Source organism: Haemaphysalis longicornis, unplaced genomic scaffold (genome assembly GCF_048455015.1).
Source record: "Haemaphysalis longicornis isolate Haplotype H1 unplaced genomic scaffold, Haemaphysalis longicornis Haplotype H1 scaffold_7, whole genome shotgun sequence".
NCBI lineage: Eukaryota > Metazoa > Arthropoda > Arachnida > Ixodida > Ixodidae > Haemaphysalis > Haemaphysalis longicornis.
This window is the reverse complement of record NW_027526422.1, coordinates 177,671,348-177,692,035: the sequence shown is the minus strand read 5'-3', so window position 1 is coordinate 177,692,035 and position 20,688 is coordinate 177,671,348. Positions and strand designations below refer to the sequence as shown.

Below are 20,688 nucleotides of genomic sequence, written 5' to 3'. Positions count from 1 at the left end.
GTCGCCTAAATTAAGATGGCTGAGGCGGCCAGGATTCATCCTAGTCTTTATGACCCTGATTTCTTTTAAAATTTCATAACTCTGCACCAAAAACAAAACAAAAAAAAAAACGTCTGCGCACCAAAGCAATTCTTATGATGCAGGCAAGGCGAAAGCATTAGTGGTAAATGGTCAGGTGGATATCCCCGCATTGTTGGCAGTGACAATGTTGTATTTGGGATACGGGCATGCCGGGTTTGTTTTAACTTGTTGGGTGCTACTTTCACGCCATATATTTGGGCAGAGCGGTACGTTGCAGTTGTTTCACACCTGCGGTTGAGGTAGACGCCTCGTAGTCCACCGGAGTAGGTTCTCCATCTTCAGTTTTCCACCTTGTGGTTCACCTTTCTCGCCTTCTCCGCTGCTCCATTATTTGTTCCCTTCGTGGTGAACAGTTTCACGTCACTTGGTCCTGTGTTGGCCGCTGCACTGTCGCTCCTGTTTGCGTTCCGCCGTTCCTGCTCCTGTTTAGCGCCTCTTTGCCGAAAACAACCGTGTTTCCCAGGTGCTGTGGATGAGGATGCAACACAAATAAAAAATTTGTAAATGGTGTCCTCGTGCTATTACCGTTATTAATAGCCCCGTCTTTCTATCTTCCATCGTCGTTACTACGTCTGAGAGACTTGGCCAGTCGCCGGTGTTAGGGCTATTTGCGGAATCAATATTTTTGAGTGGCGTAATGGCTATTTCTAGAAATATGATGCTGAAGGTTTCAGGATCTTGAAGTTAACAACATAATATTATTGTGAATCATCATTATTAGGAGGTAACACCGCTTGCAGTCCCATTCTCGAAATGTTTGAGGTGTTCAATGGTGCCAAAGGCATGGAAAAATGCGAATTAAGTTCTTCTCTATAAGCAAAGTGAAGCCAAAGAGCTTCAAAATTACAGGCCCATCAGCCTTCTTTTTGTTACCTGCAAGTTATATATAAAGGTAATTCTCAATAGTGTAGGTGCCACTTTGGACATTCAACAGCCACGCGAACAGGTCGGTTTCAAGAAAGGTTTCTCCACTTTAAACCACATTCACGCTAGCTACCAGGTAATCGAAAGGCGTTCGGAATACAATGCAGCGCTGTATATGGCATTCATAGATTACGAAAACGCATTTGACTCAGTGCCCACTCAGCAGTAGTAAAGGCGTTACGTGATCACGGCGCCTACGAGGCACACTTTGCGCTCTTCAAAGACATATATGGCTGATGCACGGGAACTATGCGGCTTCATCACAGAACTTGCAAATTTCCTATACAAAAGACTGCCAGGCAACGTAGCAGAATATCACCACAATTATTTACAGCCTGTCTTGAGGGTGTGTTCAGAAAGCTGAATTGGATGAAACCGGGGTGCGACTCAATGGCGAATATATGAGTCACCTAAGGTTTGCAGACGACATCATCCTGATCAGTCAAAGCAGCCAGGGCTTGCAGCGCATGCTTTGCCCATTGGTGTCGGAAAGTATGGCTTCAGGCTTAAAATAAACACGAAGAAATCTAAGGTAACGTCAAATCAGCCCGCGAAGGCACATCCCTTCAAGGTAGGCAATGGAGTGTTGGAAACAGTCGGCCAATACCTGTACCTTGGGCAAGTCATAGCTGCTGATACAAATATTGAAACGGAAATGACGGCAGAATAAGAATTGGGTGGGCTGCTTTTGGTAAAAATTCAGGTATCCTGACTAGTTCGCTTCCTATGTCACCCAATAAGCTTGTAGTAATTAATCATTGCGTCCTTCCAGTACTGACTTACGGGGCAGAAACTTGGGGTCTCAAGAAACGACTCGAAAGGAAACATAGATCGGCCGAACGGGACATTCAACGAAAAATGCTGGGGTCACGCTGAGGGAAAGAAAACAGCCACATGTATACGGAACAGACTAAGGTGGAGGACGTTTTAGTGAAAATTAGGCACAGGAAACGGGCATGGGAGGGACACGTAATGCGCATGACGGACAACGGGTGGGCTATCCGTTTAACAGAGTGGCTGCCATTGGACCGCAAACAGAATAGGGGTAGCCGAGAACTCGATCAAGAGATGAGCTACGCAAAAATGGACCAAGCTAGCACTCGATAGGTGTGGCTGGAGATCTTTGGGAGAAGCTTTCGTCCTGCAGTGGCCCGAAACAGGCTTATGATAATAACGAGGATGAATCAACGCCAACATCCACAGCCCATTCGTGCCCAGTGAAGGAAAAAAATTCTCTTGCCGAGTTTTCTAACCGTTCCGGTTGCACGCATTCCAAGTCTATTCTGTGCCCTCAGTTTGTTGTATTTCTTTGTTCGAAGGGGTTTTCATTTTTCTCACTTGGTTTGCCTTCCCTCGGAGATACTGCATGAAACGAATTGCGGGAGATCCTACCTCTTGCCCGCCATTCATCTCTCGCGACTTCGACATCATTTTTAAGCTTAATTTGCACTAAATTGTACTTTACTTGAGTTTGTTTCATATAACGGTGTTTTCTTATGTATGGCCCATTGCTGCAACCATACTTTTAAGGGGCGCAGTAAGACGCCAAGTACACCCGGCGGCAAAATAAGCCGGGGCACGCCAGCGCGTCGCAATTTGCATTGCCGCGACATCTCACATTGCACTTCTGGTGTCGAAATACCGATGTGCGCGTGCGCGTCTTACCTCTGCAGACTACCCAGTTTTTTCCTAATCTAAAATGGCAGAGCTGATGTCATTGAGCCCTTGGCGCAAAGGGTCACATTTTATGCTCAACGCATCTCTATGGCGCACGCTTACCCGGCGGACGGCGAGGGTGAATCGTGCTTTGCTCTATTTGTCTGTCTCAGACAAAGGACGCAATGCAACAAGATATTGGTATCTTAGTGTTAGGGGATAGAGTTTGTTTGGCTCGCTAAACTTGAAACTTTTGTTCTGTGTGTGAGTGATGATTGATTGATTGATTGATTGATTGATTGATTGATTGATTGAGGGTTTAACGCACCGACGCAACGCAGGCGATGAGGTGCGCCGTAGTGGAGGGCTACGGATTAATTTTACCACCTGGGGATCTTTAACGTGCCCCGAAATATCGTGCAGACGGGTATTTTGCTCTTCGCCTCCACCAGAAAAGTGGCCGCCACAGCCGGGAATCGAGCCCACGTCCTCGTGTTCAGGAGTCCAACGCCTTAGCCACTGAGCCACACACCGGGTTGGTCTGCGTCTTTATCAGTCAATTCACCCCGTATTGCAACCTTTAATTATTTTGTCTTCTTTTGTTAGACCCGCGACTGCGCCAATCTCATCTTGCGTTAGACCCGTCAGTACCTGTTTTAGTGCGTGTGCAAGGTGTCCTTTCATCACACTTTATTAAAAAAAAAACTATTTCTTGCCTCAATTCGTTTTCATTTTTGTGTGCGCATTTTTAGCTACAAACAGACAGCATGTTTTATGAAAAAACACAAAGATGCGGTGAAATACATGCCGCATAACGTCGTTCCAGAGACTGATTTGATTGATTGATTGTAGGGTTTAACGCGCCGACGCAACGCAGGCGATGAGGCGCGCCGTAGTGAAGGGCGCCGGATTAATTTTGACCACCCGAGGATCTTTAACGTGCGCCGAAATCTCGTACACACGGGCGTTTTTGCTTTTCGCCTCCATCAGAAAAGCGGCCGCCGCGGCCGTGAAACGAACCCGCGACCTCGTGCTCAGCAGCGCAACGCCTTAGCCACTGAGCCACCGCGGCGGGTCGTTCCAGAGAAGGGCAAGGTATGTTATGTGCGGGATCGGCGCAGCGCGAGCAACGCACACTGCACTTTCACCGTTCGCCGCCTAGAGGGTGTGCGAGCGAAGCATGTTAGATAAGAAAGTGGCCGCTATGGCTAAAGGATGAATGTGATAAGCTTTGACCCTTGAATTGAAGGAAAAGACAGGATAGCGAGCGTGGTTTGAGGCGCCTGCGCACATCGGTGCCTCCAAGTGCAGCATCAGATGGCGCAGCGATGCATTTTGCCACGAGCTCATGCGCCCCGGCGTATTTTGCCGCGGGTGTACCTCACCATTTTTCCATATATCTTCACCGAAGCAAACATTGGTAGCATACCCGTGTTTTAGGGACGGAGGTAGCTGCCAGTGAGGGTTTGTTAATACTTTCCAAATGCAGCCTATCAGATAAAAATTGTGCCCCTGGTGTCCTTCGTATAACTAGGATCAGCACCGACAACAGGCCTAAGATAGTTAATTTAGTTTTCTGTACGAGAAGTTTATGACATACCTCAAGAATGATTTTTACCCACTATGTTTTAAATACGCTTTCGGGTTATTCGTTTTTGTATTTATTCACGTAGGGATGCATTAACACGAGGCGTTGTCTGCAGGACCCGTCGCGGTGGCTCAGTGGCTAAGGCGTTGCGCTGCTGAGCACGAGGTCGCTGGTTCGATTCCCGGCTGCGGCGGCCGCTTTTCTGATGGAGGCGAAAAGCAAAAACGCCCGTGTGTGCGAGATTTCGGCGCACGTTAAAGATCCCCAGGTGGTCAAAATTAATCCGGAGCCCTCTACTACGGCGCGCCTCATCGCCTGCGTTGCGTCGGCGCGGTAAACCGTACAAACCCATCATTTGTCGGCAAGACCTGTGTTAGCTCCGTCCTAGTAGTTGCGCACTCAGCAAATCTTCCCCTCCTAAGTCTTTCGCAGTCTTTTCGTTTCCCTGCTTTCTTAAAACTGTGTTCTGGAATATACCTGCTAGAGAGGATATAAAATTTTGAAAAACCTTATGTCTTCCTCTCAACGCTGTCCAGATAGAAAATATATTAGTTATATTGAGAAAGCGCATCATGGCTCTGCATGCTTTGTAGTTTCAAACAGTGCTAGGGACGTATTCCTTAATTCATTGCATCTCAATGATTTCATTTTACTGGTGATGAGTTCGGAGTCGAATGTACTCTCACCATTTATTTGTTCCGTATATATAGATCTGTTGTACAATCCAGGTTTTTCGATTGTCTTATCGAGGGCGCGAATACGATTCATTGTTCGGAAAGCCCTCCTAAATCCTCCTTGCTTTCGGGGTTGTCGCAAGTCTCCGGTGTTGGTTATGCGACCAACCGTACGGGTTGCGAATAGTTACCTGCAACAAGATGTACGATTATGGGACTGCAATCTTAGAACTTTTCGACGTCATCCTTCTTGGGCATTTGAATAAAGTTCGCGTGTTCTCCTGCAAAAGGCCACTTTTGAACTTGTTAGCCATTAAGAAAACATTTCGGTGAGCGTTTGTGCAACAATAACTCTCCCCCAGTATAATTGCTTGGACGTTTGCTAGGTAACTACCTCGTGCTTTGCCTTGTTGCATATATATTACTGCTTTTGCATCATCATCTGCCAATCAGCAGGCTATATATTACCTAAAAAGATTACGATACGTATCTATGCAGAGATCGACTTCCCAGATGAAAGGTGCGGCTGCAAGAGAATGTTTTCGTGTACGCGACCTATAATGTATTTGAAAAATCCCCACAAAAGTAACAGGTGTAAATATTGTAGAGCTTGGGTAGGCAACCTGCGGCACGCAGCACAGTGCCAGAAACCGCACTCCTCTCCTTGTACCTTCCTATCTGAAGGCCGACCGGCCAGCTTTGACCTCAAATGGGGATAGACAGGAGACGCGAACAGAGAACTGATTACGCCTAGTTGGCATGCTATCCAGTATTTGTCTTATATTGTTAAATATAATTATCAATTCGCTGATTTTTTCTTTTTGCCTGCAAAGCTCCCTTAACTTCACCCCTTCATCCAATTGGCCGTCCGGCCCTCCGGCGTGTTGGTTTTATGCAACTCGGCCCTCCACTGCAAAGGGCTGCAAACTCCTGTTGTTGAGCAAATACCTATTTTACGTCAGAACTGGTGACTATGCGATTCGTGTGAGCTTCGGCACGAAGTTTTTATTATGATTTGTAACTCGGCACGGTACTGCCTAGTAAACAGGAAGCAAAAACAAATGCTACAAACCACACGTTTGTTGTTTTATTAAAACCATGATTTACTTCTTTTTAATGTTGCTTAAAATAGCGCTGCAGACCACCCACATCTGGCCACCTCAGGCTCAAGCACCACACACCAAAAAATAAAATGTCGCTGTCGAAAGCAAGAGCTTGAATAATTTGTTCGTTCGTTGCTGAACGATGAAGAGGTTTATGGCTCCCATTAACAACATGCATAATCAAAAGAGTGCTTGGATGCAGCAAACGCCTCCACTCTAATGCCATTCCAGAGTTGTATGAATGAGGCTTCTTCTCCGGCTTCTTGGATCTTCGCCTCTATGCGCGCCAGTTTCTCTGGTGTAAGGTACTCCTTCCATTGTCCAACCGCTGCCCTTCTAACAACGCTGAACTTCTTGTTGTCCCCTTTGTATCCGGTTCGGCTGTTCACAATGTCTCCTCCTTCCTTCTGCCTCATTCCGACCACCATGAGGTCTCTCATCACTTCAGCAGAGGACAAATTCACAATCTTCTGCAGTAGTGATTCATCGTTCTCTAAATCCTCCCGGTAAGTCGGCCCCAAGAAACCCGCCAGTCTGAGAACAACGCCTCGAGTGTCCGTCTTGAGCTCTTCGTACGCGACGAAGAAAACGTTCGGCTCCTTTCTCAAGGCGTAACCGGCCCGGACAACATCAATATACCCACGGAGGCCGAAACTGTCCTCCATAAAAGATTCAAAGAACTCGTCGAACGTGCCATCCTGGAAGCGGTACGGGCTCAGGTCGGTGGCTCGGTGGTAGAAGGAGACACAGACGTCCCACGGGTTCCGGGCAATGCAAATATATTTTGCTGCTGGGTTTATCGCTTCCGGACGAAGGGCTACGCGGGTGATCAACATGCGCTTTGGCAGAAAATCGGGTTCCCATAAGTGGACATTCTTGACATGATCGATAGACCGAACGCACCTGTTCAAGTCATTGGCACTTGACAACGCCTCCCCTCTCCTGAGAATAAGTATGGTGATGTAGTTCATCCAATACGTTCCGCACATGGGGTAACTACACTGTACAATATCGCCATCCCGAGCCTTGAAGTGCTTGTTTTCCTCGAATATGTCAATGCTGAGGTTCGGGCACCTCTGGACGCCGTCAACAACCTTGAAGAAGGGTCTTTTGGTGACCACGCTCATTCTGGTTTTGCCTGAAAAAAAAAACATTACGTAGATAAATTAATGACAGCATTTTTACAAAAAATTGAGCATCCTGAACCAAGACGAGGAACAGAGTTGTCAAGAGGGTAGAAAGTGGAAATTGTGATAGTGTACTGTATTGTCCTGGAAGGCTAAAAATGATGGAGATGCAGTTGATATGCTCATTAGATTGTGTGCAGCAGAGCGTCATGCACGAAAGAAATGCCTGCGCATTTTACACGTGAAGTACGAATACGAAAAGGAGCTGTTTATTCAGAAGTTGATATTAGGCCCCTTGCCGTACCGTAAGAAAATACGGAGGTGTAAAGTACCCAAATATAATAATGTGGCCCGCATGCAGTTCTTGTCTAATATTGACCGGAGGAGTTTATTTTGTCACACTCTACAGGCTGTCGTTGGTGTGTCTACACAAGTTCACTTAGTTCCCTTTACGCAACAGGTCACTTTATTGCAAAGCATCACCTTGGTCACCCCACAATAATTTTATACGTGTTACACAATGATTACCCATTGAATGTTCATTATTTATCAATTTATCAATTCGGATTGGGTACTGTGTATACAAAATTGCGTAAAAAGCTTATTCCTTTGTACTTGTGACTTCCAAGGCTGGGTAATAAGCGTCTGAAAGCCCACTTCCATTTATGTAATATGGTATTACAATGTATCATTGCAGTTTCCTCCGTAAACAGTGCTTGAAAGTTGGTTAGTTCTATAAATGGCGTTTTTGTGATGACAATCTTACATAAAAGAACGCCAACGACACATGTGGAGGCTCACACAAGAATTCAGTGAAAAATTTCTAATGGTAGTCACTTCAAACATCTGTGCGTATCTTCTGGCTTGGCTGCAAATATCATCGAACGACGATAGTCTTTTTTTCCACCCCTGCCCTGGAACATCATATCTTATTTCTCTCTCCAACCCATCACGCCGTTTCTCCGCTAACTCTCCTAGTAATGAAAATAAAGGTGTGTGGTCAACGTGATTTATTTTCGTGAGTTTCATCTGGTCTCGTGCGGTCTTATGAGACGTTTTGTTTTTGTAGTTGTTAGAACTCAAACAGCCACTTTTCACCTTAATTTTTTGCTTTCTCTTGACCGTTTTTGTTAAAGTTTTCAAATAGTCTTTTTTTCAATTTCTACTTTAAAAACTGCCCCAACGTGGTTAGTTAATTATTAGAACACTGACGCAATTGGCGAGTCCTAGACGCTATCACGATTTTGGATATCGTGGCAATATCTCAGAGATATTTTTTTTAAATTTTAGTGTTTCTCTATAAGATGCACGTACAAAATGTTTTATATCACAGCACCGAAACACTTTATTTTTGCGTGACATGAATAACATGCCCTGCTTTTTTATTGCAGAAACCTTACTTTCTATTTTACTATGCCCACTAATTTAATACCACATGGCTCCTTTTCAGTAGCCGGCAGTGGAAAATTAACCAGGAACTGATAAGGTGTCCGCGTACATCATTGTCACTTCATGAGGTACCCGTGTGTATGCTGGGTTTGGCCAGTCTAACAAAAGGAAGCGAGAGAGTCCCCACACCGACGCACAGATTGGACGTACGTCTCCACAGACCGTAATGATAACAAAAGCGCAGTGTAGATGAATGATTCTTCGTACCCTGTTTAATGAATGTTTCGGCGGTCATACTGGGACTGAATAAGGTTCACGTGAACTGCCCAGGTGACAGGAGTCTCTCAGGTGCACAAAATGCTCCGTCGAAACTTTTAGTCTGGTTTTATAGGTCACACGGCTCTGAGTGCAAGACGGGTTTAAGAGACAGATTGGATCGGTCCCGGATTATTAACCCGCTTCCTGACATACTTTTCGTTCAACATATTGGACGGAGGTGACGCGCGTACCACTTCATCACAAGTTGTTGCCCTCCTTGAGCTCGGCAGTCCATTTGATAGAAGGCTCAGCAAACACTTTAATTTCGCTCCTTAGTTATATGAGGTCACTTACTATGCCTTCAAAGTGACTTTTTGTTCACAGATGAGTAAGACGTAAAGTTTTTGTACTTAGGAAAATTTTGGGAGCGAAATTAGGGTACGAAGCAAAATGTCCAGACGGTAGTGACAAAATGACGCACACATTATCCAAGCTGTTTGAGAAGTTTCTTCCTTCAAATAACGGTTGTGTGCCATAAAATTCTGTACTTTGCTTGCCAATTCACCTGTGCCGAGGATTCAATATCGAAGCGGCTCTGAAGCTGTAGCCGCGTGTTTTTTCTTCACTGATACACGAATTCGCAGCTCAGCTGCCGCGGCAACACTCCTGTCGTCCTGGTGGAGGTGCTAACTTTTTTCGTTGTTGGGGCAATATCAGAGACCAAGGCTTAGCGAATCGCTTCGTTCGAGCAGGGTAGCGCAGTAAACGGAAAGTTCTTAGTAGAAGTAACAACTTGTTCCTGTTGGCGTGTTTTCCAGAGAAAGAGAATCCCGAGCCTGAACAGCTGCCATGGGGTCTTAGCGGGCAACAAGCTGGTTCCCGTTAGCCTCCAGATGTATTAGTCGTACATTGCCATTGCCAGCTCCACCTACAGGTTCCAACTACACGTGCATATAGCTGAGCTCTCTTTCGCGCGGAAGCGGAGCGGGAAGTATCAATCGCAAAAAGTGGCAGACCAAAGTTTCATTCTCTTTAGTTGGAGTACAGTGCTCGTGTTGCGCGCTTGTTCCCTCTTGAGTCCTAGTGTCAGCGCGGGTTTATTGTCGTGGGTTCCCCAATCACCCAAGCAACGTCAAGCATTATTATCGCGATATATTACAAACCGAAATAAACTTTAATTTCAACTCGCTGAACTAGAAAGGGCATGTGGTATTATTGCCCATTTTCTTCGATAGTGCTGACGAAACGAAGTTACATTTGCGGAGCTGGTATTAACAATGCGGCCGCCTGACTTGGATTTTTTTGCCAACGGTTAAAAAAAGTGTTCGCTTTTAATACTGTGCATTTACACTCTGTGATGTCTAAGCCCCCATTCCCTTCACATGTGTATATTCGAAAAAAAAACTTGCCTTCCCCACTCCCAGGCCGCTTTCCCTCAATTCCCCCGGTTGACGTTGGCAATGTCGAATGCTTGTCGAAGTTGGCATCGAGAAACAACTTTGATATTTTTACATATTTCTATTCAGTACCTCTTTTCTATTCTCCATACCAGATTTTTTGGAGCATTGTAGGGCTTCCTAAACGTTGATAAACATTTAAAGGCTTCTACTCTGAACCGAACGAACGTATACACACCATGCAACGAAGAAGTTGGTCGGGCGGTTGAATGCGGCCATCAAAGGGACATCTAAGTGGTTGATTTAATAACAAGCGGCCTAATTTGTACGACGCCTGAATGGCAATGTGTATTTCACAGTATCTGAATAAAGCGTTTACTGCTGATCTCGGGTATCATGCTCTCGAGCAGCAGGACAATAATTAGAAGACTACCGTACGTATATGTAATGGATTGGGATGTGGATCGGAACATCCAGGATTAGAGAGACTGAGCATTTTACTATATCCACAATGTAAATATCCAACAATTATTTGTATCACTTCGCCACAGACTCGGATATCTACAGATATTTCGCCACCACTTTGGCCACAATATGGTCACATACTAATAACTTCCCGGGAGGAACATGGTGCAAATCACTCTGGAAAGCCATTAGACCGTTTTTATGGTAGTCCGGCTGATAAGATATTTTGAAAGAGTTGCAAACAGCCCAAAGAGATGCCTTAAGCTTTTAGGACAATAACAACAGCTAATTGGCAAAGGCGGAGTACTAACAGCGCAAGGAAGCTGGTTCCAACCGGATGGTACAAATAAAAATGAACGTGTGCATAGGTTTTGTCGCGTGTTCAAGAATTTCTTGTGGTTTAAATAAATTTCAAGGCCTCCACAACAGCGCGCATGACACCGCACTGTGTATTTGATGAGAAAAATTTCTAATTGAAAGACAAGTATGATCTGACGCTGTTTCTCTTCGTTGTTTTAGCCACAACGAGTGCTTCCGGATATTTCTGAACAAGTGCGTCTGCCGACAGCTTGGTCTGGACGTCTTTCTTCTGTACTATTTAGCTACGAGTGGGGCTTCAGTATTGCTGCGAATGCTTTCATAAATCTCCTAATTCGGATTCAGGTTCCTGCTAGTGTATTCGCTTGTGAAGAATAATATTCAAAACATTGGACCTGATGTTAACCTCTCACCTATTTTCGGTATACACATCCGTGTGTGCTGGGTGAAAACGGACAGAAAAGTTGCGCCTTCAGAATTAGCCGGCTACTTTTTTTCAAGTTAACAGAAAGTTATGCAGTATGGTAAGAAACACTACCTGGGTGGCTCACTCAAACTGGCGCTATCTTACCTGAGCAGGGATGATAGGGCCCACACGTGCCGGTATTGCGAGTGTAACCCGAAGGTAGAGTGATGGGGGCCAAGGCTGAGGTTTTTATAATAAAATGTACGCGAGGTAAAAAAATCGACCGTGGCACGTGTAGTTGAGCTAGCTGTGAGAGCGGCGGAAAGCGCAGATTGAAAGCGGTATAAATATTTATTACCGACGAAACAGGAAGCTTTGCAGACTTTCTGCTGTCAAAGAGAGAAGGTAGTTAGATGTTTATATTTATAAATTTTGTAGAGAAACAATTAGCCCTGCTGCGATGAGCTGTTACCCACAATCACCCGAGGGGCCCTCCGGATGCTATATCTGCTCGTTCTTTCTGTATCCTTCCGTTCTCCTTGCTCGCATCTTTTCCAAAGTATATTTCGGAAGGTGTATGCTGCGCCTGCATATATCCGTGTGCACGTGTGCGCCCGTGCATCTACTTGAGTACGAAAGGCCTATATGCGGTTGCAGGCACACGCACCAGCTTGTGAGCACGTTTGAAAAAAATTGGGCATTATCACAAATAATGTAACGCGCACATAACCTTAATGTGGCACGTATATACGTGCTGTGATTGTTAGAGACTTGTCATAGAGGGGAGACGTGAAAATTTGTAATAAAGGAGGTCAGACATTAAGGAGTATCCACAAAAAAGGTTTAGTAGCAAAAAAACTTTTTCGAATCCGAGAGAGAGAGAGAGAGAGAGAGAGAGAGAGAGAGAGAGAGGGAGAGAGGGGGAGAGAGAGAGGACACCTTGTCGTTTCGCCCTTGGTGGGTTACCTCGCGGAAGCTCTTGTCGGCCGAATACGCCCAATGTATAAGAGCTTTAGACACAGAACTTTTGTTGTGCTGTTAATGTGCTTTCGCTTCGTACGGCCGTTAGGAGATGGCGTGAAAGAAGCATTACGCGCACATACTAAGAAATGAAGTTCCTGGAAAATATTCCTTGTCATAGGGCAGTACAGACCGAACAGGTAGGAGCAGAGGACACCACAGGCCAGGTCTAACAACTGCTCATCGCAGAAACCTTAATTTGGAGTGAATTAGATAGAAGTATTTGCAAAAGCAAGAAACAACCTTCAGCAACGTTTATGAAGGTCAGATTTCAGTATCCGCAGGGGGCGTTCAAGGGAACGGCCAAACATGAGCGTCATGTGCTGTTCGCAAACGTTCTACAGACAAGAGGTTCTACGGACTCTTCCGGCAGAAAACAGTCGTTTGAAAGTTTCCCTTGCGTCCTTGTTCTATTATTTTCGCTTTTTAACCAAGGAATACAAGGACACTGAAACAAAAGGTGGCTGCACGGCCTTACAGAAACCAGGGTAGCACTTTTTCTTCTTACGGGAAGAGCCTGTCGGATAAAATATCGACAGGACGGCACAGAGAATTTACACTCACACCAGATCATAAAACCCTTTTCACACATAAAACAATGTGTAATGTCAGATGAGAAGGTTTGTTTGCCGTAGTTTCGCAGGAGGTGCGGAGGCATGAGGGACGGAAATGTGATAAATATTCACTTCGGTCCCCTCCTTCCGAATTTTAGTAGGGAGTGAGCGCAATTATTCCACCATTTCCAATGTGCCACATGGCGCTGCAGCTGTTTCTGAGTGCTCCATAAGCAGGTGCCGGCCCACTTAGATTTATTTAGATCCGCCCTTGTTCCACCCCAGAAGCTGCTAGAGAGAAGGGTATTCAATTCGCGCAGTTAGCCAATGCTTTGAGAAAGGGAATTTTGGCGCCAAACGGTGAAACACTACATGCCACTTATTTGTAGTTTTTTGTAATTGCGGAGCGTAACTAGGTACTCGGGAAGGCAGAAAAAAGGAAGGTTATAGTGAAGGTTATAGACAAAGGAGCTCCTTTGTCTATCACGTGGTCCGTGTACAACATTTTATCCAAAATCACCCCCTCCCGTCAACGGTGTCTGACACGATTGCAGAAAGTAACCACCAACACTCGATGGAGCAGACTAACACGAAAGAAAAGCGAAAGCACGAGAAAAATGGATCTTGAACGGCAACGTATAAATTTTATCTCGGATATATGGGATTAACAACGCTGGCAGAGAAGTCTAGTCTTGATATGTTGTTATCCCGTATGAACGTCCCCAGTCCCGAATAAACCCGAGGAGTCGTGGGATGCCGTCAGTGCGAAAAATCGGCGCGTACCTACTCCTTCCGTTAGGAATGTCGACAAAACACGATAGTCGACTGGTGCCCCAGGCAAGTTAATGCCTCCCTTCTCTTTCCAGCTCACCTCTCATGCTGTTCCTTTCCCGTCTCGGTTATCACAAGATAACACGCTGGAGGTTTGTTTGCTATATAGCTAGGAAGTATGCGCAATCCCAAATTACAAACAAACGTGTTGTATTTTGTGCACTCTTTGCACTGCACCCTGCTTCGCTGGTCACGCTTTTTCACAGAGCGGAAGGGCACTGGTTAGTTTCGTCGCTCGAGCGGGGCCGAGGCGGCTGCGCAGGCGTAAGTGTTGTTTACCCCTCCGAAAAATTCGGCGGGAGGTGAATAGCGCTCTGACATCTATGGAGCTCCGGAAGTGTGGCAGCTGCAGTAGAGGCGCGCGTCAATTAGCTAGGCGTGAACCTGTCTTTGCAAGTCTGGGTGGACACGACGATCAACAACCCCTATTTTTTACAATATTTTTTGCAGAAAATGGTTACATTAAACTGAGGCTGTTTTGCTCTACAAATTCAGCAGACACATAACCTCTGGCATTCTGACTGGGACGATTTCACTCGAAGAGTTTGACTACGCTTTTCTACCTTTGTTTGCATCAAAATCTTATCTCATATTGGTGCACCGTTTGTTTACCTTATTCGTTGAGGATTAGGCATCTCCATATAGAATATGTAAACGTCTTCTTCTCCGTTCAGCAGGCTTGCGCTATCCTCACTTTGAACCCCGTAGCAAAGCTTTAAAGTTCTCACTGATGGCGTCAGTAACGCAAAAACGGCGGCAGTGAAAAAAAAAAACGTTTCCAGTTCTGGGAATTCAACCTGAGTCCCTTGCGTTATGAAGTCAGCGTCTATCCGATTGCTTCATTTTGACATGGTTGAAGTGATTGGGATTTGGATAGGGGTGCATGAATGTGCAAAATTAGCAAACTCCTGCACCCCAGCGTGTTAACGTGCCGATGATCCGCCATTGCAAAGCGTCGCGTTCAATGATATCTACGTTAGACAAATGGGTGCCTGAGTTCTTTTTGCTGCGCCCCAATGAGTGCGACACTACTATTGTATTTGTCGACGTCTTTCACACTCGTCAATAAGTTTTTTGCGTATCAGCAAACCACCTGGAATTGTTTATAACTTGGTGATCGTGCGTTGAACAAAGTATGCTCGTTTCGTTTTCTAAGCACAGTCACCCATTCCTCCAACTTCGTATTAACGCCTGAGACCTTCTGTAGTAGCACACCTAAGCTGTCCTCAGTCCACAACACCTGGGTCTAATGTAGACTATAGTTCGAAGATCAGGTACCCTCTGCTGTATCGCTTATCCAACCACCGCCGTGGTCAGGTGCTATAAGATGCTAAGGACTCAGGGTCGTTAGTTTCATTTTTGATTAGAAGGGAGAATAATATGTTTTTGTGTACACTTTGATCCTTCTGTTCATTTGTAGACCTAAGCTTTGTGTTATACGTAGGAAATGTAACAATGACTGTGCTTTTCCGCCATTGCGCTGTTATGAGTGTGCGATTATGTTGAATTTTTTTAAATTTGTGAACATTAGTTTTGCTGCTGCCACTGCGAATCTGGCGGCTGAGGCTTCTGCCAGGCCACATGTGCCTTTAGCCTCCGCCTTCTCTTGGTTTCTCCAAGGAATAAAAAAAATACTAAACCAAGGTTGCCAAGTGCTGTTTACGTAAGAGACGTATTTTGGGCCCAAAGAGCTTTTTCGACATGGTTGCAAATTTGTGCAATAAACTGACTAGTATCTTTACTGTAGTGCTGCGGTATTCTCAATGTAGTATCTTCACTGCAAACGTGGTGCCCTGGCGCCGGTATGCACTGAACTATCCAAATAACTGTTTCAAGTACTGTAGTTGGCGCTAAAAACGCGAAATAGAGGCTCGGTGTTGTTTCGGTTGTTAGTAAGCAAAAGTGCACATCCGTCTATCGCCGCAACACCATTGCCGTCCCCCGGGCGGGGGGTGGGTAGCCGTCCTTTTTGCTCTCTAGTGAGGGGGAGAATGTGGTATACGGGCGGAACACCAGGCCAGGCACACTGGTAAAGTGAATTATATGCGGCCTAAAGATTCTCTCTCTCCCTCTCTCTTTCTGCCTGTCTCTCTCTTCGTCAGAGCGGAGATTAGCGTCGTGAGCGGGGTGTGGTATTACTTGCAATAAATTGATATTTTCCAGCGGAAATGTTTGTTCTGTAGGGGTTTTGTTACTTTTTCACGAAGAGACACTCTTGAGAGTGGACATGAGCCGAGTGTATAGTATGTGGCTACTGATGCGGGGCACTCGAGATATTTTATTTTCTACTGAGGTACTCGCTTGTAATTTTGGGTTGATTCTTATTGTGGATATGCGTCATCGGTGCGTGAGGATAGGTATAGAGCTGTGACTGATGGATACTTGGCGGCTCTCTTTTCTAATTAGGACAAAATTTTCAAGCCGTTATATTTTTTGTACCTGCAGGCAGCACAAAAATGCACAGGATAGCAGCCCATTCCCTTCGTTTTGGCAATAACGCTGAGAAGAAAATTCATTTGTGCTGCGTTCTCTAGAACCTGCCCTAACGACGTCGCTTTCTTGTCAAGAGTTTTTAAATTTCCCGGTTTTTCAATCTGCAATTATGTGCTTACATTCCTAATCAGGTTCTTATTCTCGTAAGGTGAATAAATGCTAAGTGTTAAATTTCAAATGCAGATTCAACTGAATGTATTTTAATTGGCGCACATTTAATTCAATTATGCAAGGCCTCTTGCACCTTGGAAAAGATTTCCATGATTTCGTTTTGAACCGTAAATTCCAAAAAAGTTTTTTTCGCCAATGAATTCAACACTTACGCTCGTCTGTTGTTAATTCTTGCCCTCAACGGGATATATAGTGAGTAAATATTGCCGCGAACCATGCATTGGGTTTGTTTATTTGTGTTTTGCCTTTACCGCCCGGCTGCGACGGTCTGTGTTATCTCTGGGCCAAGGGAAGCGCGTGTTCCATTCTTTCTTTCTTTGCCGCATGTGTTATCTGTTCTGATAGGGAGAGCATTCCGATCTAACGTGAACAGCCTGGAATAATCTTCTTGGATCTACAATGTTCTCGATGCGAATCGACGGTTCGAGAACCACGCGCGCCGAAAGATAAAAAGCCTGCAGAGCAGACGCCGGGGCATTCGATTCTGCGACGCTCGCCGACGTAAGTCACTTTGTTGGCCGCTGCTTCGCATCTGTGTTCTTTTGAGTTGTTAGGGAAGCACAAGTTCGCTCCAAATAAACTTGTTTCTTCTTCAGGACAACTGCGTCGTCCTTGGCTTCGTGACATCTGGTGGAGGTGCTGGGTACTCAGCCTTTATGCTCTCTACGACATCTGGAAGCCGCCAAGCCAGCCCAACCAGAGAAAGCCGCCGACGGCAAGGATTGCTACCCGAGTTCGGTTTGATGCCAGAAGGGCCCAAGAAAAGGAACGCCGCAACCAACACCATGGTGCTAGAAACAACGTCGTCAATCGTCCTGCAGCAGCTCCGGGAACCGCCATCGTTCCGGGGAGCCCCCGCTGAAGACCACGAACAATGATTGGAGAAGCTGGAGCGCGTCCGCATCTTCAACAGGTGGGACGACGAAGAAACTTTCCGGCATGTCTTCTTTTACTTAGAAGATGCTGCTCGAACTTGGTTCGAGAACCATGAGAGTTCTTTGACCGACTGGACTCACTTCAAAAGGGAGTTTCTTAAGACATTCACTACCGTTGTGAGAAAAGAGCGAGCTGTGCTTTTGCTTGAAACTCGGACACAACACCTCAACGAAGGGGTCGTGATCTTCATTGAGGAGATGAAGCAACTATTTCGCCGCGCGGACCCCGAAATGACGGAAGAAAAGAAGTTACGCTTCTTGATGCGCGGTGTGAAGGAGGAACTGTTTGCTGGACTTGTCCGAAATCCGCCAAAGGACCGTCACCGAATTCGTGACCGAAGCCAGCACCATCGAGAAAGCACTCGAAATGCGTGCTAAACAGTACGACCGGAAATATGTTGGCATGGCCAATGCGAATTGCGTCGACAACGTGCGCATTCCCGAAGATAGCCTACGGGAGACTATCCGCAAAATAGTGAGGGAGGAGCTGCGGAAACTGCTCCCGACGCCGCCGCAACCACAAGTCGCTTCTCTTACCGACGTCATTAGGGAAGAAGTGCAGCAAGCGCTGAGAACTTCAACGACGCCAGTAGCACCTCGCGAGCCGCAAGCCATGACCTACGCGGCTGCTGTACATCGCCCTCGCCCACCTGCACCCTATCGTCACGAGGCTCCGTACCGTCATCCCCTATCGCCGGCCCGACCACCTGCGGCGCAACCCCCCGCCCCAAGGAAGACCGACGTGTGGCGAACGTCCGACAATCGTCCGCTGTGCTACCACTGGGGAGAGGCCGACCACGTCTACCGTCGCTGCCCCTACAGGAGGCTCGGTTTGCGAGGGTTCTCCGTCGACGCACCCCGCCCCCGAACTGGCCAGCGCCCATCGGAGATCGAAGAGTACCTGTCCAACACCAGCCGTCGACCAGCCCGTTTCAACCGTTCGCCGTCATCCTACCCATACCAGTTGCCGAACCGCCGTAGCAATGCTGAGTTCTCACGTGGAGGGTCCCCCAGCCCACGCGGGGGAAACTAAAGGAAGCAACTTGTGGAGGTGAAGTTCCTCTACGGCGAAAAACTGGAAACCCTCCAACGACGCAAGGACGCGCCGAAGACACCAATTCACGACATGCCCTCATCCCGACGACCCGACCTAACCCTGACGAGACTCCCGAACACGACGACAGCTACACGGCGCGACGCGTACCCGACATGACCGAGGCTGCCGCTGAGAAGACAATCAAGACGCACAGTGTCCGACCGTCAACACGCACAAGCCGAGACGCGACGCCCCGACGCACCCGGAACTCGAGGAAGGCGGCGTCTGACGTCCAGTGTTCCATCGACGGCTTTGACGTAGTCGCCCTCATAGACACGGGAGCCGACTACTCGGTAATGAGCGGGTCATTCGCGTCTAAGCTGAAGAAAGTTACGACAAGATGGGACGGTCCACATATACGCACAGCAGCAGGCCACCTCGTGATGCCAAGTGGAACGTGCACATCGCGTGTCACCATAGACGGCACGACGTACCCAGCGGCGTTCGTCATTTTGCCTAACTGCTCCCGTGACGTAATTCTCGGAATGGACTTTTTGACGGACAACGGCGCAATAATCGATTTGCAGACGAAGTCAATAACTTTTTCCTCCGATCACTCCATGACGCCGGAATCGAACCCCGATCACCGTGCTGCTGTCAGGATCGCCGACGATCACGTCACCCTGGCACCCCGCGCAAGCCTGATGATCGCCGTCTACTGCGAGGATGCTGCTCCTGACATCGAAGCTATCGTAGAGGGTGACCAAAGGTTGCTTCTCAAGCGCGGTGTCTCCGTCGCAAGAGGCATTGCGCGCTTTAAGCAATGCAAATCCCATGTTTTGGTCACCAATTTCACCTAGGAGTACCAGCATCTAAACAAGGGCGCTGCAATTGCGTTCCTCGAAGAAACGCAAGAAGCAAGTCAAGTGATCGCGGTCGCTAACTTTGAATGCACATGCGCAGATGCTTCCAAGCCACCGCAACCTTTCGACGTGAACCCGACGCTGCCGCAAGGAAATCGGGACAGATTGCTGGATTTGCTCCATCGCTACAGCGAGTGTTTTTCGGCAAACTCAAAATTACGTCAGACACCCCTAGCGAAGCACCGAATTATAACCGAAGATGGAGCCTCACCTACCCGACAGTCACCGTACCGCGTCTCTTCACACGAGCGGGAAGCCATCCGGACTCAAGTCGGCGACATGCTCAGCGATGACATAATACAGCCATCGAGAAGTCCGTGGGCTGCGCCGGTCGTACTCGTGAAGAAAAAAGACGGCCCATTGAGGTTCTGTGTTGACTACCGGCGACTGAACAAAATCACCAAAAAGGACGTGTACCCCCTGCCACGAATCGACGACGCCCTCGACCACCTCTGCCATGAGAAGTACTTCTTATCGATGGATTTGAAGACCGGCTACTGGCAAATTGAAGTGGACGTGAGAGAGCGAGAGAAGACTGCATTTATTACCCCGGATGGCCTATACGAGTTTAAGGTGATGCCTTTCGGGCTGTGCACGGCGCCAGCAACGTTTCAACGAGTCATCACGGTGGTAGCTGGCCTGAAGTGGCACACCTGCCTCGTATACCTCGACGACGTTGTCGTATTCGCCCGGACTTTCGACGAACACCTCGCAAGGTCGGAGTCTGTACTCGAGGCCATTCGTACGTCGGGGTTAACGCTAAAGCCTGAAAAGTGCTTTTTCGCGTACGGGGAACTCCAGTTCTTGGGCCACGTCGTCAACGCCGCGGGAGTCCTTCCTGACCCAGCAAAAACTTCAGCCGTTGCGAACTTCCCAAGGCCAAAAGACAAGAACTGCGTGCGAAGATTTCTCGGACTGTGCGCATACTACCGGCGCTTCGTCGCAAACTTCGCACGCATTGCAGAGCCGCTCACGCTCTTGACGAACAATAGCACTCCTTTCAGCTGGGACAACGACCAAGAAAAAGCATTCTGCGAGCTGCAAAAACGCCTGCAAAGCCCGCCCGTGCTCGCTCATTTCGACGAAAACGCCGAAACGGAAATACACACGGACGCCAGTGATCTAGGCTTGGGTGCCGTCCTCGTCCAAAAACAAAGCGGGTGCAAAAAGGTAATCGCCTATGCCTGCCGTGGTCTGTCGAAGGAGGAGAAAAACTACTCTGCCTCTGAGAAAGAGTGCCTGGCAATTATATGGGCGATTTCAAAATTTCGCCCATACGTGTATGGAAGACCACTCAAGGTTGTGACATACCACAACGCGCTGTGTTGGCTCGCCAATT

General features: G+C 47.2%; 1 protein-coding gene across 3 annotated transcripts in view; it reads right to left on the bottom strand.

Annotated features, from left to right (window-relative positions):
• Positions 1 to 5,988: 5,988 nt before the first annotated feature.
• LOC144147269 (sulfotransferase 2A8-like) overlaps positions 5,989 to 20,688 on the bottom strand; it is a 71,900-nt gene continuing 57,200 nt past the window's right edge. For 2 of the 3 annotated variants that reach the window (XM_077679364.1, XM_077679362.1), the window contains exon 2: positions 5,989 to 7,164. In XM_077679364.1, the coding sequence (XP_077535490.1) occupies positions 6,191 to 7,153 (963 nt within the window). In that variant the 5' untranslated portion in view covers positions 7,154 to 7,164 and the 3' untranslated portion in view covers positions 5,989 to 6,190. Of the gene's footprint in view, positions 7,165 to 11,551; positions 11,661 to 20,688 lie in introns of those variants that run through there. The other variant, XM_077679363.1, reaches the window with a different exon arrangement.